Source organism: Merops nubicus, unplaced genomic scaffold, assembly GCF_000691845.1.
Source record: "Merops nubicus isolate BGI_N331 unplaced genomic scaffold, ASM69184v1 scaffold20118, whole genome shotgun sequence".
Lineage (NCBI taxonomy): Eukaryota > Metazoa > Chordata > Aves > Coraciiformes > Meropidae > Merops > Merops nubicus.
This window is the reverse complement of record NW_008623897.1, coordinates 30,488-46,058: the sequence shown is the minus strand read 5'-3', so window position 1 is coordinate 46,058 and position 15,571 is coordinate 30,488. Positions and strand designations below refer to the sequence as shown.

The 15,571-nt window shown below is 37.4% G+C and overlaps 1 protein-coding gene across 1 annotated transcript in view; it reads left to right on the top strand.

Annotated features, from left to right (window-relative positions):
• Positions 1 to 453: 453 nt before the first annotated feature.
• Positions 454 to 15,571, top strand: part of LOC103777678 (vacuolar protein sorting-associated protein 13A-like) — a gene marked incomplete at both ends in the record, with an annotated part of 42,263 nt that continues 27,145 nt past the window's right edge. Inside the window, 6 exon segments of the mRNA XM_008945239.1 lie at positions 454 to 655; positions 740 to 854; positions 2,955 to 3,091; positions 6,159 to 6,291; positions 7,005 to 7,122; positions 10,766 to 10,904. Of these exon segments, the coding sequence (XP_008943487.1) occupies positions 454 to 655; positions 740 to 854; positions 2,955 to 3,091; positions 6,159 to 6,291; positions 7,005 to 7,122; positions 10,766 to 10,904 (844 nt within the window).

Genomic DNA, 15,571 nt, shown 5'->3' with positions numbered 1-15,571 from the left:
TTTTGAAAAAATAAAAAATACCTAAAACCTAAAAAATACCCTCTCAAAGTGATGAGGCTCTTAATTGTGTGACACCTCTTGGGATGTGTCTTTTATTTCTCTGTCTGGAACCCTCCCCTCTTTGCTGTATCTGTGTTCCCCATTTAATTTCTGAGGTCATACTACAGAACTTACATTTGCATTTGACACCTCCCGCATAAAATGTGTGTGAATTGAATAACTTGGATCTGCTTTCTTACTTACTCAAGGGAGGCTAGTAGACATGAAAGATGATGAAATGGAAAACACATAGCTATGTGTTATGTCCTTAGCCTGTGCTATTCATATTTGAGGTAGGGTAGAGGTGTGGCGTTGCTCATTCCTTATGCTCACTCCTTATGCCTTCACCATGCAGTTGTACCTAGCCAGATGGGTATTGTATCTGAACATGTTGTTGTTTACCTTTCTTTACAGATTTGAAACAAAAATTACTTCACTTGAAGTTACAGGCATGTCCCGAGAAAAGAGTTCACCCTGTCTTCTCTCTTCTCGAACGGCCTATTCGGACGAGAGCACCTCACTCTTAAGCATAATGTTTGAGACTAATCCTTTGGATGAGAAAGCAGATCAGAGGCTTAGAATAGAATCGCAGCCACTGGAAATAGTGTATGACGCAGTAAGTAAATATTTGAATAAGTTATAAGTCTTGAAAAATCTCACTTAATAGTAAATTTGCCATTATTTTTTTCTTTTTTAACAGATGACAATAAATTCCTTAGTGGATTTCTTCAGGCCTCCGAAAGATGTACACTTAGAACAGCTGACATCTGCAACTCTGATGAAGCTTGAAGAGTTCCGTGAAAAAACATCAACAGGCAAGTGCTGCTTGCTCTTCTGATTGCACGCTCAGACTATAGCCACTAGGATTATGAAAATACATCCTTCCAGATGTAGGTACACGAATCCCAGTGATAGCTTTCTAACCCAACACCTAAATAATCTGAATTCTTCAATCTCATTGCAAAGCATTTGTTCTCAGTATTGGAAGATTTAATGTCTGTATCTCTTTCAGCTACAACTCTCTTTGTCAAATATGCTGCACACCATGCAGTAGTATTTTAGTGTTTTTTTCTGTTGTTCTCTATGCATACTTACAAACAGTTGGTTACTTCCAATTTTCTGTTGTGTTCATATGAGTATCTAAATGGCCTTCATTGTTTCAAGCTCTTTAAAAACTGGTACTGAGATATTGGTCCTCTAATGAAACCCATAAATCCTTTCCACAGTTGTTGCTTTTCAGCACAGTTGCCTCTGTATAGATGTTCCCTACTTTATTCCTCAGTGAACGTTGATCTTCACTTGGATTGATGTAGATTGAGTCATATAAACTGTATTCGTCTGTCTTCAAGTTACTCAGCATTAAAACCATTAGTCTAGTTCTCATTTCATCCTAGCTTTTTATCTCTAGAGATCTTACATTTTTGACACAGAAATGAAAATACTGAATATTTTTAACACTAACACTTGTAGAATTAACTTTATCCAGTAAGGATGTCCAAGGCTTTCTAGATCAGAGTTGTGTCAAACACAGTGTCCCATCTCTGACTGCGCATGGGAGAGAATGCTAAATGGAGATCTAATCTATACAATATTTTTAGAAGGAAAAAGCCAAAAAATATTTTTTTAACCTCATGTAAATTTGTAATCTATTGATGTGGTACATTAAAAAAATCCAAATATTCAGTGATAATAAGTGAAATAAGTTACAGAAAACTCAAGCAGAATATATATTCAGTTGATAGTTTTTATCAAGCTAGTGTCAGGAATGAAATCAAGCGTCAATTATAGTTCTATTCATTAGTTCTGTTTTGACTGAACTTTTTAAGGACTAATACCAGATTAACCACTCTTAGTTAGGTGGGTCTACTTGCTTGTCTTTTCTGTCAGAAACTTCTCCAGCAATACTGAAAATGTTAATATCACAGTTCATTTGTGAGGTTAATTTGATTAGATTCAGTATCTTTGGTTTTTCTGCTCATTACAGCTGAATACTCTGGTTCTGGTATTAATTTCTTTTGGAAATATGAAATCATCCTATGTGTGTATTATAGTTTAAACATAGTGTTACTTTAGAGTTATAGCCAGTGACTTATCTTCATGAGAACACTGCATTCCAGATTACCCATAGTAATCTGGAAGCTTTGTTCTACTCACAAATGAGAAGCCTGATGGAAATTTCTAAAAATATGCTGTGCATTGCTTGCAAAATTTTTGCTGAGGCTTAGAACCAGGGGAAGAATATTTGATCTGCCTAATATTCTGTTGCAGGGGACTGTGCTGATCTCAGGGGGAATGAAAAAAAAATTGAACCATACTAATACAATGAATATGTTCAGGTTTGCAGTTGTTAGGAAACACCTGATAACACTCTTATTTCAAGAAGTAGAGGATAGGTGGAAAATATTGGGGAACTGTGAACTGCAGAATTGAGGGAGATTTTGTTGTACCAGAATAGTTACATTTTCAGCACCACTAAAAGACACTGAAAGACTAGCAGTTTGGCCAGGGCAGTTGGGTACTCCCAATAAGAACTTGCAGAGCAATTAAATTTCTGAATCTACAGAGCACAAGGAGTTAACTCATCAGTTTCCAAATTGCACTGCACATTCCAGTTCTTTTCATTTAATCACTATTCAGTATGGCACTTTTTTGGATTTGCATATGTTTTATTGCTGTCTGTACTTATCCATTATCATGGTTGCTATCTTCATTTCATCTACTTGGTGCTTCTTAAAGGACTGCCTATAATTATTGGTTCAGAATAAATCTGAAGAGCATCTGGAATTAAAATTAAACTTATCTAGCATTCACAGCTCATTTAAAGTTGGGTTTCAATTTCTTTTTGTAGCTTCTTTTAATTCCATAGATCCTATATGGATTACTTTGTTTATATTTATAATTGTATTATTTTTCAGGTTTGTTATATGTTATTGAAACCCAGAAAATTCTTGACCTCAAAATTAACCTCATGGCTTCATACATCATTGTTCCACAAAAAGGATTCTATGACTGTACATCAAATATACTGCTTCTGGATCTTGGTAGCCTTAAGGTACGTATTTACTTGGTAAAGTAACTTATCAAAAGTGATAGTTTGGGTTTTATGTGATTTCCAATTTCTTAAATTGTATTTTGTGGTATTGATTAAATAAAAGTTCCTCTTGTGGTTTATGTGTTAGGTATTTCTTTTAATTGATTTGCAGTAGGCAGAAATTACTGAACTCTTGTCAGTAGATTCTTTCAACTCAAAAGAAGTGTTACAAAATAATCCTCCCCTGGAATGGAACCAGTGTTGATGCTTTGACTGTTATTTGGAAAATGGCTAACCATTTTTGCCGTAGAATGAAAATACCTTTTACTTATATGATTAAATAGACATGTTGTTTTTAACATTACTATTATCCTTGTTGTCAATTACCTTTTGGTCACTCAGTTTACTGCAAAATAAGAAAAGGTAATATGTTAGCAATTTCTGAAATGGAAAAAATTAGAGAAAAGTCATGCAAAGAAAAACTTTAAAGTTATAGTTTAACACTATAAAATCATAGAAGAGACTTTCTACATACTGTAAGCAATCTTCCTCATTGGTGAACTTGTGATCTTTCAGGACAAATGACATTACATGTATACAGGCAATTTAATTTTTTTTTTTTTTCACTTCCACTCTGAGTAAGAATGATTCTGCCACTTATTATGTGTTTATATTGCCTTAACTGCTTTTTTAAGAAATAGTTTCAAAGCTGAAAATCTTGATGAAATGGAGTAGGTTTTCTAGGTCTCTGCCGTAGAATGACTTTCTGACCATGTGTATTTCAGTTAGATTCATACAACAGTTTGGGTAGGAAGGGGCCTTTGAAGGTCGTATAGTCCAACTCGCCCATGCAATGACTAGGGGCATCTTCAACTACTTCTGGTTGCTCAGAGCCCGTTCGACTTGACCCTGAAGACTTCCAGTGATGGGGCATCAACAGCTTCTCTGAGCAACCTGTTCCAGTGTCTCACCACCCTCAACATAATTTTTTTTCCCCTTGTACCTAGTCTAAGTCTACCCTCCTTCAGTTTAAAACCATTACCCTTTATCATATAGCAACAGACCCTGATAAAATTCTCCATCTTTCTTGGAAGCCCCCTTGAAAGCCCTATTGAAAGGCTGCAGTAAGGTCTCCCCAGAGCTGCCTTTTCTCTAGGCTGAACAGCCTCAGGTCTCTCAGCCATTTTTCACAGGAGAGGTGTTCCACTTCTCTGATAATTTCTGTGGCCCTCCTCCAGACCCACTCCAGCAAGTCAATGTCTGTCTTGTGGTGAGAACTCCAGAGCTGGATGAAGTGCTCCAGGAGGGGTCTTACCGTAGTGGAATAGAGAGGCAGAATCACCTCTCTCAGACTGCTGGCCATGCTTCTTTTGATGCAGCCTAGGATTCAGTTGGCCTTATGGAGAGTGAGCACACCGTGTTGGATCACATACAGCTTTGCATTTACCATGACCCTCAAATCCTTCTCCGCAGGACAACTCTCTATCCCTTTTCATCCCGCAGCCTGTATTGATACTGGGGGTTGCCCCAACCTGGGTGCAGGACCTTTCACTTGGCCTTGTTGGAAAAGAATATCAGAAGGTGGAATGAGTGAAAAAAAAAGTGCTGTTTAGGTAGTAAAAATTTAGATTTACAACCAGATCACTTTATTTCAGTGACTAATAATTTTTCCAGCTATTTTGAATGCTGATGATTGCTGGTATGCACTTTGTAGAATTCAGTAATCTAACTGTTTATTGGTTGATTACTTGAGACAGTCTGCTAGGTCTAATGGAGGGAGGGAATAGAGTAGCCTACCTTCACTACTCCACCTGTAGGAAATACTCTCAGACTAGTACATAGATTAATTAATTTAAAAATCTGGCACCCATAAAAGTGTCTGTGAGGTGTTTTTTGTGAAATGGATGAGTAATTTTCACAGTGAATGTGACTCTTGGATTGGTTCCTGTAACTTGATAGAATCATGTTTGATAGAAATTAGAAAGCAGATGAAGGAATTGGTCAATAACAGAAGAGAAGAGTTAAATGCTTCTCAGAATATGATTAATAGTTCTGGATTAATTTTGAGTGACATATGCTTAAGTGAGATGCAGGTCGTTTGTTGAATGAGTCTGTTTAACACAAAACAAATAGTCTTTTTCTCTCAGTTATGTAATGAGTAAGGTCAAGCCCCAATGGGGAAAATGGCATATAAAATTAAAATGGTACCTCAATGCAGATATTTAAGTGGACTTAAGTAAGGTTATGCAGGCAATATTAATTTGGTAATTCTGAAATTTCAATCTGTGAGTTATTTTGAATGTAAAAATAGTAATAGTTCAGTAGCACTGGAAAAAGAAATGCTATGTCTTACACGCTAGTGTTTAATCCTGTTATTTCATGGTTATAAACCTCATTTTGAATATTATCTGGGTCTTACAAAACCAGATATGAATCTTAAATTACTAGATGTGTAAGGATGAAGACAGCCAGATTTCATCAGAGATGTATAGCAGAAAGGGCATGAAAGAATGCGAAATAGCAAAGCACGGACATCCCCAAGCTGGGTCAGAGGGACATTGATAATAAAGGGAAGACATCGAACAGCGATCATGAACTGTCCAAACCCCCTTTTCCATTTTACTCTAATACGCTGTAGGGTAATACCACAACTAAATTAGATAGAATTAAAAAATAGATTTCATTTTTCTGAGGTGATTAATGCAGTAATATTTTCATATATAAAACACTCAAACAGTGATTCTACTGACTAAAAAGTGTTTGAGACCTTATCCTTCGGGATATGAGTCACTTATTAAAGGAAGTTATTCTGTACAGAACACATAGTGTAAAACTTAATAGATTTTAATTTTAAATTTTGTTTCTTTCCTTGAAGAAGAAATTGAGTTTAATACTCTCAATTTTTTTTTGTTTTGATACAGGCTACTAAATTCAGATATGTCTTCTGCTGTGGTATTTTTAAGACTCTGTGCCTTTATAATGGGTACTTAAAATTTAATCTTTTATCCTGGTAACATCAAGTATTTGTAGAATTAGTATTTTGAATAGTGCTGAAATTTATTTGTACTTTTTTGTGACTGTTTTTAAGATGCAAAGCAAAAGTCGTTCAGATATATCAGAACTCAAAGTGGGACAAAGCACTATTGAAGATATAATGTCAAGAGCTTATGACAGTTTTGATATTCAGCTCAGCAGTATACAGTTACTGTACAGCAAACATGGTAAGTACTCATGAAAGTAATATTTCTCTACATGAGCAAAAATTTTGGTGGTTAATGTGCCTTTTATGTTTTTAAGTAGAAGGCCTTTAATGTTAGCTTTAAAAACTTGGATTAAATCCCATATATTTTAAGAGCTCTCTCATTTGATTAATTGCGTAATAAATATAAAAGTGTAACTGATTTAAATTGGTAAATTTATTGTATTTCCTTCAGTGCCTTTTCCTTGCTTTCTTCCATGTTTAAAGCAGAAGCCACAAGTAGTTGTAGGTTTGATTTTTTGTGGGTAAAGAAAAATATCAGAATCCCATATTGAGGGAAATTTTTACTAGTAGTTTGGGAACTGACAGTGTAGAAAGAGTCTTAAACAGTGAAGTCTTAAGTATTTAATTCTTAACTGTCTGCTTCCAGAGAGGAATATGGAGCCTAAACTCCTAGTTCGTTGCATGTTAAGGACTGGGCCCTCAGAAATGTGCAGCATGGGTGGGGTAGCTGTTCAGATACAGAATTAAGTAGTATTGTTTGTCTGAAGTTCAGATCTGGTATAATATACAAGTATTGATAAAGCTGTAAAACAGATTGTGCCACCTGAATTTTTAGCAATATGTAAGCAACTAATTTATAACTAACCAATATCAGATATTTCAATTCTGTGATGTGTGTAAAGACAAGCAATCTCTCTCAATGTTTAAAGCAGGTTTTCTTTGCTCTTTTAGATGAGAACTGGCAAGAGGCTCGGAAGCTGAAATACTCATCTCAACATATCTTGCAGCCCTTGGATGTAAAGGTGGAATTTAGCAGGGCTATGGTTGTTACAGATGCGAGAATGCCCAAGTATGTGTGTTTTTTCCTATTTTGAAATTTTATGGTAAATTACTTCTTCTGGAGGGGAAAAAAGAAAAATTAAGGATCTAATTATACTTGCAGTATTTTACTTTGGCCATTTGTGAACCTAGGAAATAAAATACCTTCATCAAGAAAAGCGGAGAATAAGCCCAATAAGATTCCAGACATTGAAGAGGTGATAGAATGTGATATTGTTATAAAATAAATATATGTAATATATTTGAAGACTTTTATTAAGGTGTTCTAATTAGGCATTCTAATTAGGCAATTAGCTACGTTTCAGTTCTCATTGGAAATACTGAGGAGCAAAAAATGTTAAGTCATAATCCTAGTGTGCTGTCATACTCCTCTTTCACTCAGGTTATTCATCTTGTTTGTTTATCTACTGGAAATCACTTCCTCAGGGAAGCAGCTCTTAATGCATTGAATTTGAACTAGGGTCAGTTAGCAAAAAAACTATTAGTTATGAAAGTTGTGTTCAATCAGAAGAAAATGTATGTTGTTATTAAGGATGAAGCTTTGATGTTAAAAATCACTGAGCCAAAGAGCAAAGGTGAACTTTGCACTTATTTTAGAAAGCACATCTTTGCTTATGTCTGATAAGGGCACTACGACTTAAAAAAATCTGATCAGTTTTGAAGTACTTGCAGAGTAGGACATTAATGCACTACAAGGTAATTCAGTTTATTAAGTAATTAATAAGAATAATATTCTTATGCTACAACAGGCTAGCATATTCTTATTTCATTCTTAAATGTTGGAAATTCAGATTTTAGCTAGACACTTCAGAAAATTAATGGCATAAAAATAGACTTTCCCTATTGCAAAAAAATTAGTGCAGTCAGCAAAATGAAGAAGCAGTTTATGAGATGAGAGAACTATGAAGAATCTAGGATTTGCTTAGTCAGAAATAAAAATTAAAATGTACCTCACCAGTGCTGTGTATTGTGACTGCAAATCAATGATTGCGTGGCGCAGTGGTGCCACCTTGTGGACAGCTCTGAGGTTAGATGCTGAATTTTGATGCTTAACTTTACAGAACATTTTACTCTTTTCCTTCTTACTTTTTCTGTATTTGGTGGAGAAAGTGAGATAAGAGAACTACAGCTCACAGGAATCCATCTTTTTATGTCAGAAAGTCTAGGGAGGAAAAGAGAGATTTTATTTTGATTATCATATAACAGGATACTAGTTTAATGCAGGCTTGTAATTGACATCTCTCCAAATTAGGCTGGCATAAACTGGATTAAGGGATGTCTGCTCTTAATGAGAACACCTGATGCAGTATTGTAGTACTACCTGTCTGTCTTGGCTACCAGCTGTACTTCTCCTTTTGCCTGTTCATGTGTCTAGACTGATTCTGGGAAATTTTTCCCTAATGGATATTACTTCTGTATTTTGAATTGCTGTAGAGTCACTTACTTTACAGTAAATAGTTTCTGCCTGTGTCTAGAAATTAGAAAATTTTTCTTCCACTGAGATAGTAATATTTCTTGGTTGCTACTTCTTTCTGAGTTCCTGTATTCTCTACAACTGTTAGGAATGCCATGCACAGCAGTTTGGTACTAGATAAGTGTATACTACAGTGAGCTACTAATCATAAGTAATACTTGAATTTGAACAAAGAGTAAAAAAAAAAAAGGCATTTCAAATCTAGCATGTTGATAACATCACTCAAGAACAGATGAACTTTTAAATTTTGTACCTGGTTAAGACTCCAAGTGCTTCCAGGATGTATTCTGCTGGTGGTATTACAATGCTCTAGAATAATTTACCAGTTTTTAAATGCCTGGTACAGCAGCTGTTTACCTGACAGTGGAGGTTTGACCTTTTCTTTAAGGGCTTGCTGCTCTTCCTTCTTGCTTTTAGTTCTTTAAATCTGAAAATTATAAACTTCGGTACAGTATATATCCAGTTAGGATTATATGATACATTTTTACATTTCGTTATGTATTTCCCAAATCAGTTAAAACTACAAACATTCTGCTTTCTTTTGGTCTCTAGCTCTGACTACTCAAACACATTTTCTTCTCTATAAGTATAACCAGGCTGAACTCAGAAGAAGTTTCTGCACAGATTTCCTTATCAATTAAAGTACTTTGCTTCTTCATGCCCCAGTCTCTGCAGATTTGGAGCAATTGTATTCTACTTCCAGATGTTTTCTGAACCTTAAAAAAAAAAGAGCAGTGTAGTGACCCTGGGATTATTTGCAGTTACCTGCCTTGTCTATTAGGTGCCTTCTGTATGACTTCATGGGCTATCCATTATACAAATGTTCATCAAAAATCTCTTAACAATATACATGAATTTTTGTCATGAGTTTTAAGTGAAATGGAGGTGAGAATTGCTAAGCATCCTAGATTACTGGAGCACTCAAGCAGTAAATGAACAAATCCTCTCAGACTCAGCAGCTACACATCTAGCCTGTTCCTCTCCATTAAAATGAAAGAATAAAAACGAAAAAAAGTGCATGAGTTTCTGTCTGATAGAACTGGAATTAAGAATAAAAGACAAAACGAATTGATAATTAATTCATTAAATTCTTACGGATGTTAGGAAATTTAAAAATTGTAGGAAACTAGGTACTTACAGTTTAATAGGTACAACTTTGCTTGGCTCACTAGGTGTAAGGAGCTGTTTTTCCATTTTTTCTTGTAGTCTCAGTTAGTCGTGGGTGATTGAAAACGTTGGGGTTTTTGTCCTCATGTCTTCTCCAATGTATTAGATTTAATGTTCCTGTGAAGGTAGAGCTATGAGTTAAGCACAGGAAAACTGGAAGGAAATAGCAGATCCTGTTCCTTAAACCCCACATGTCAAGCATCTGCTACTGCCTGTTGTTGGAGACAGTTGGCTTATATTGAACAGACTCCTTTATCTATTCTAGCTAGATGTTGTAATAAAGCAGAATAATGTTCTTGGAATCAGTTTTCTGCTCACTTCTCTGAGAAACTGGGATGGGGTTTAGGTCTTTAAAACGTCACTGTCTACATTTAAAGTGTTTTTACTTCTTTTTGGACAAAGCCTACTCAGACTTAAAATACATTTTACTGTTTTCATTTTTAAATACTGTTACTTTATTATTTTATGTCCTTTATAGCTATGCCATTTATTTATTTCTTAAATATCTAGACTACTGCTAGAGCCACCTTAAGTTTACATAACTTCTAGGAAGTGTCTTGTGTACTTTGCTTGAAGTTTGGGGCTGCAAATATTCTTTTGCAAAAAAAAAAAAGCTGCCACCTTCTGTAAAATACTGTGTAAAGGCACAGTTATGTCATTTATTACATGTAATTAAATACACAAACAAGAGGTAAAAATTTCTGATTGTGAGGAAAAGAGGCTTTATATAGCCAGATCATGAGTAGTTGTTGGTATTATTTGCAGTCCTGTTCTGCAAGACATGGTATGAAATGGAAGTATAAATTACATTAATAACTGTGAATTTGCTGATTAGGTAGCTCTTCTGTGTGTAACAGAAGTTATGTATATATATATGTATATATATGGAAAAAACATACAATGATTAGATGAGTGGTTTTCTGACTAGGAAGATGTGTTTTTTCATGGAAGAAAACGAATGTAAAGTTTGAACAAAGCAGTTTTAAGATAACTTTGATTGTTTACAAAACAGGTTCAAATTGTCTGGACAGCTGCCTTTACTTTCTATCCAAATATCAGATCAGAAGCTGACAAGTATCTTGGAGCTAATTGATAGCATTCCTAAGCCAGAAAGTGCTCCTGCTACCAGTTTTCTTCCAAAAACAACTGAGGTAAGGTTTAAAAAAAAAAAAAAGTTTCATTAATAATGCTTGGAAAACCATATTCTTGCTGTTAGCATTTCAGTTCTGAAAGGAGCACAAGAAAGTGGAGAACAAGAACTTGTTCAAGTACAAGAGCAAGTACATCTTGAAAAACTGATTCTCTAAAGTTATAGAACTTTTGCTTGTTAGTTTATTGTGATCCTTAGCCAATAATTATGAAATAGTTTGCCAATGGCTGAATTTGAAATAAACTAAACCTTTTACTACTCTGGGAATGACTTTGTAGTTCAAATGAATGTCAGTTAAAAAAATCATTCACTTCTGTTGAGGATTGGTTTAATTGTACCTTCAAATTTATAAATGCACCAAAGTGCTGCAGAATTTTGATTCAGCTATTTTATTTAGCAAAGAGGAGGCTGAAACTTTGGAATTCTCAAAGCTGAAGTAACATGTTAGTAACATCTTAGTCAGATAGGAGTTTTAACTTCCAGAAGCAAACCAAAAAAATATCCACTGTCTGTGGCTAACATTGGCTAAGCAGTGCCAGCCTGGCTAAAGTGTCATCTTCATTTGAGCTGACTTCACTGCTCTTCCAGGCTTCCCTTTATACAACAGACCTGTGTGAGCTGCGGTTCTCCCTGGCACTTCCAAGGTTTAGGAGTGTGTTCTCTGATGATTTACCCTCTCCCTTTCCTTAGTCAAAATGCTCTGGGTCAGTTTTATGCTTTCTCCAGGGTAGAGTATCGGAGCTTTCTTATTGTTCTGGAAAATGTGTTTTACGTTTTGATAAAAGCTGTTGTTGACAAAACTAGGAAATAGACTTGAAGTTGCTCAATTTTAACGTCTCTCCAATCTATGTGATCTGGCTATATATTATGTAACTTTAAAGCAGTTGTATTGTTTGGAGATGTGTGAAATTTCAAGGTGAAAGACAAAATTGGGCTATCCATTTTTTCCGTTATTTGCAAGTGCTTCTAATTATCTATGATTTAATCTTTTGTCTGCTTGCTTCTAAAGGAATAATGGTCATCTTTGTAGCTCTTGTTTTAAGTTGTTGAGTCAGTGTGAACACATCCGTGTTATATGCAGCATCCATATTAAAACGTGTGTTTTAAACGTATCTGCTCAAGCTTCCATCTACTGCAAAGTTTGACAGACTCTTAATTGCTGAGATTAAATTCAGTTAATTGGAGTGGATTTGCTGCCTTGGTGTTGGCTGATGTACTCTCTCGATTTCATCCTTGTAGCTGAAATTCTGAGCTTTGTTGCTATCACATCACTTCTCAACTGAAAAGGTTGTTAAATGCTTTTTCAGGGCTCTGCCTATGAACTTTTGTTCTTTCTGTTTTGTGTTACTGGAGGAATTGTCCTTGGGCTGCACAAGCAAAAGACTCATGAGAATAGTCCCTCCTAGGTTTCTGCACCCTGCACTTTCTTGTACTTTGGTACAAGAATACTGTCCACTTGAGTGTGAGCAGCTTTATTTCTCATGATTTGGATCTGTGAAGTCAAGTCTCACAGTTTCTTCTCCTTGTCTTAGAATGTCAAAGTGTTACAGAGGGGAAATTTTCAGTTACAAGACTCTGTAGAGACTCTTAAGTGTACCTGTAATTCATAAACGTGGATATATTCAGTAAAGTCAATTTATGTAGGCTGGAGAATGAGAAGAGAGACAGTTGGAATGTGAGGAGTGAGGTGAAAAATAGAGCCTTGGAAACAATGTTCAAGGATGAATGTTTCTTTGTTGCCATAACACTTAGATTTCTGTAAGATACTGTGAGTTATTGAATAATTGTCTGAGTCTCAATTTTGAAATAAGTAACAGGGGAAAAAAATGAAATACTGTCATCTGTGCAGTCCAGAGCCTAAGAAACTCGAGAAGAATGGGCACAAACACAACACACGTCTCTCTTTACTTTAGTGCTCTGTGCAAGGCACACATACACTAAATATGCATGTGGAACACGCAAATAAAAATTCTTTACAAACTCAAACCACCAAGACTATTTTCTGAGGCTTGATGGAAAATCTAGATTTGGATACCACATGGACCATTCTTGTCCTTTTTTCTGCTCTAGTGACAAAACAGGAACATTTCACACATTTTCAGTTACTTCTCTGGGTTGTGCATGATTGCATCTCACAATTAAAGGATCTGATAGCATCTCTTTTCGAGATACAGGAATAAATGAGATGGAAGAAGGTCAAGTGACGGGTTCTCCACTTGGGAAGGTGTCACAGCAACCCCATGCAACACTACAGGCTTGGGAGGAGTGGCTGGAAAGCTGCTTGGCAGAAAAGGACCTGAGGGTGTTGGTTGGCAGGTGGCTGAATATGAGCCAGCAGTGTGCCCAGGTGGCCAAGAAGGCAAACAACTTCTGTGCCTGAATCGGAAACATTGTGGCCAGCAGGACTATGGAAGTGACTGTTCCCCTGTACTGGGCAGTGGTGAGGCCACAGCTTGAGTACTGTGTGCAGTTTGAGCCCGTCATTACAAGAAGGACATTTTGGTTCTGGAGTGTGTCTAGAGAAAGGCAATAAAACTGTGAAGGGTCTAAGATCACAAGTCTTACGAGGAGTGGCTGAGGGAAGTGGGGTAGTTTAGTTTGGGGAGAAGGCAGCTGAGGGGAGTGCTTACCGGTCTCTAGAACGGTTCTTCCTGAGTGCACTCACATGGCATGTGCAGGGCAACCAGGGATCAGGCCCAGCCAGCATGGGTTCATAAAAGGCAGGTCCTGCCTGACCAGCCTGATGTCCTTCTATGACCAGGTGACCTACCTAGTGGAAGAGGAAAAGGCAGTGGATGTTATCTACCTGAACTTTAATAAGGCCTTTGACATCATCTCCCACAGCATTCTGCTAGAGGAGCTGGTGGCTCATGACATAGACACTAAGTGGACTCTTGGTTAAAAAATGGTTGGTTGGCTGAGCCCAGAGAGTTGTGAATGGATTTAAATCTGGTTGGCAGCTGGTCACAAGTGGTGTTCCCCAGAGCTCAGTTTTGAGGCCAGTCTTGTTTAATATCTTTATCATTGATCTGGATGTGAGGATGGAGTGCACCCTCAGTAGGTTTGCAGGTAAAATCAAAGTGAGTGAGAGTGTTGATCTGCCTTAGGGTCAGGAGGCTCTGCAGAGGGATCTGGACAGGTTGGATTGATGTGCCATGGTCAGCTGTATGAGGTTTAACAAGGCCAAGTTCTGGGTCCTGCACTTGGGTCATGACAACCCCAGGCAATGCTACAGGCTTGGGGAAGTGTGGCTGGAAAGCTGCCAGGTGGAAAAAAGACCTGGGGGTTCTGGTCAACAGCTGGCTGAATATGAACCAGCAATGTGCCCAGGTGGCCAAGACAGCCAATGGCATCCAGGCTTGTGACTGGAGATAGGCTAGTGTGTGCCCAGGAAGCCAAGGGTGCCAAGAGCATCCTGGCCTGTATCAAAAATAGTGTGTCCAGCAGGATTAGGGAAGTGATCATGCCCCTGGACTCGGTACTGGGGAGGCCACAGCTTGAGTACTGGGTTCAGTTTTGGGCACCACAGTATATAAGAAAGACAGCAGTGCTGGAGTGAGTCCAAAGAAGGGCAAGGAAGCTGGTGAAGGGTCTAGGGACATGTCTTATGAGAAGCAGCTGAAGGAACTGGGTTTGTTTAGCCTGGAGAAGAAGAGGCTGAGGGGAGACCTTACTGCTCTCTACAACTGCCTGAAAGGAGATTGGAGTGAGGTGTGGTGGTTGGTCTCCTCTCCAAGGTGACTAAGGATAGGACGAGAGCAAATAGGGTTAAGTTACACCAGGGGAGGTTTCAGTGGGGTATTAGGAAGAATTTCTTTATTGAGAGGGTGGTGAAGCATTGGACCAGACTGACCAGGGATGTGGTGGAGTTACTGTCCCTGAAGATGTTCAAAAAAACGTGTGGATGTAGCACTTCAGGACATAGTTTAGTGACAATGGTGGCATTGGGTTGATGGTTGGACTTGATGATCTTGGAGGTCTTTTCCAACCTTCACGATTCTATGATTCTACGATTCTACAGTTACTTGAAAGGAGGTGGTAGTGAAGTGGGAGTCAGTTTCTCCTCCCAAGTTACAAGTGGTAGGGTGAGAGGAAATAGCCTCAAGTTTTGTCAAGGGAGACTTAGTTTGGGTATTAGGAAAAATTTCTTCCCTGAAAGGATTGTGGTGTGTTGGAAGAGGCTGCCTAGGGAAGTGGTGGAGTCACCATCCCTGGAGCTATTTAGAAGACCTGTAGATGTGGTGCTTAGGGACATGGTTTAGTGGTGGACTTGGTAGTGCTGGGTTAATGGTTGGACTCTGTGATCATAAAGGTCTTTTCTAACCTTCATGATTCTATGAAATTTACAAACAATTCTGTCTGCTGTAATGTTTTCTCTAGGCCTTTTTTTCTTTTCTTTTTTTTCTCTTTTCCCACTAGTATCATGCGATTTTTATCAAGAACAGTTCATCTTCTACTGTTCTCTGAAGTTGCAGTATTCTAGTCTTGTGAGGGACTAGGTTTTGGCTTTCTAGATTTTTCATGTTTTACTGTTCCTGTCCATATTTTGATCTGTGAAATCTGATGTTTCAGCCTCTTTGCTGTGTTTTCCAATGTATTCTCTCTGTGGCTAGATGAGCATGCAGTACCTGCTGCTTCTCCCTGATTTAGGCCTCATTTCTCCCCATG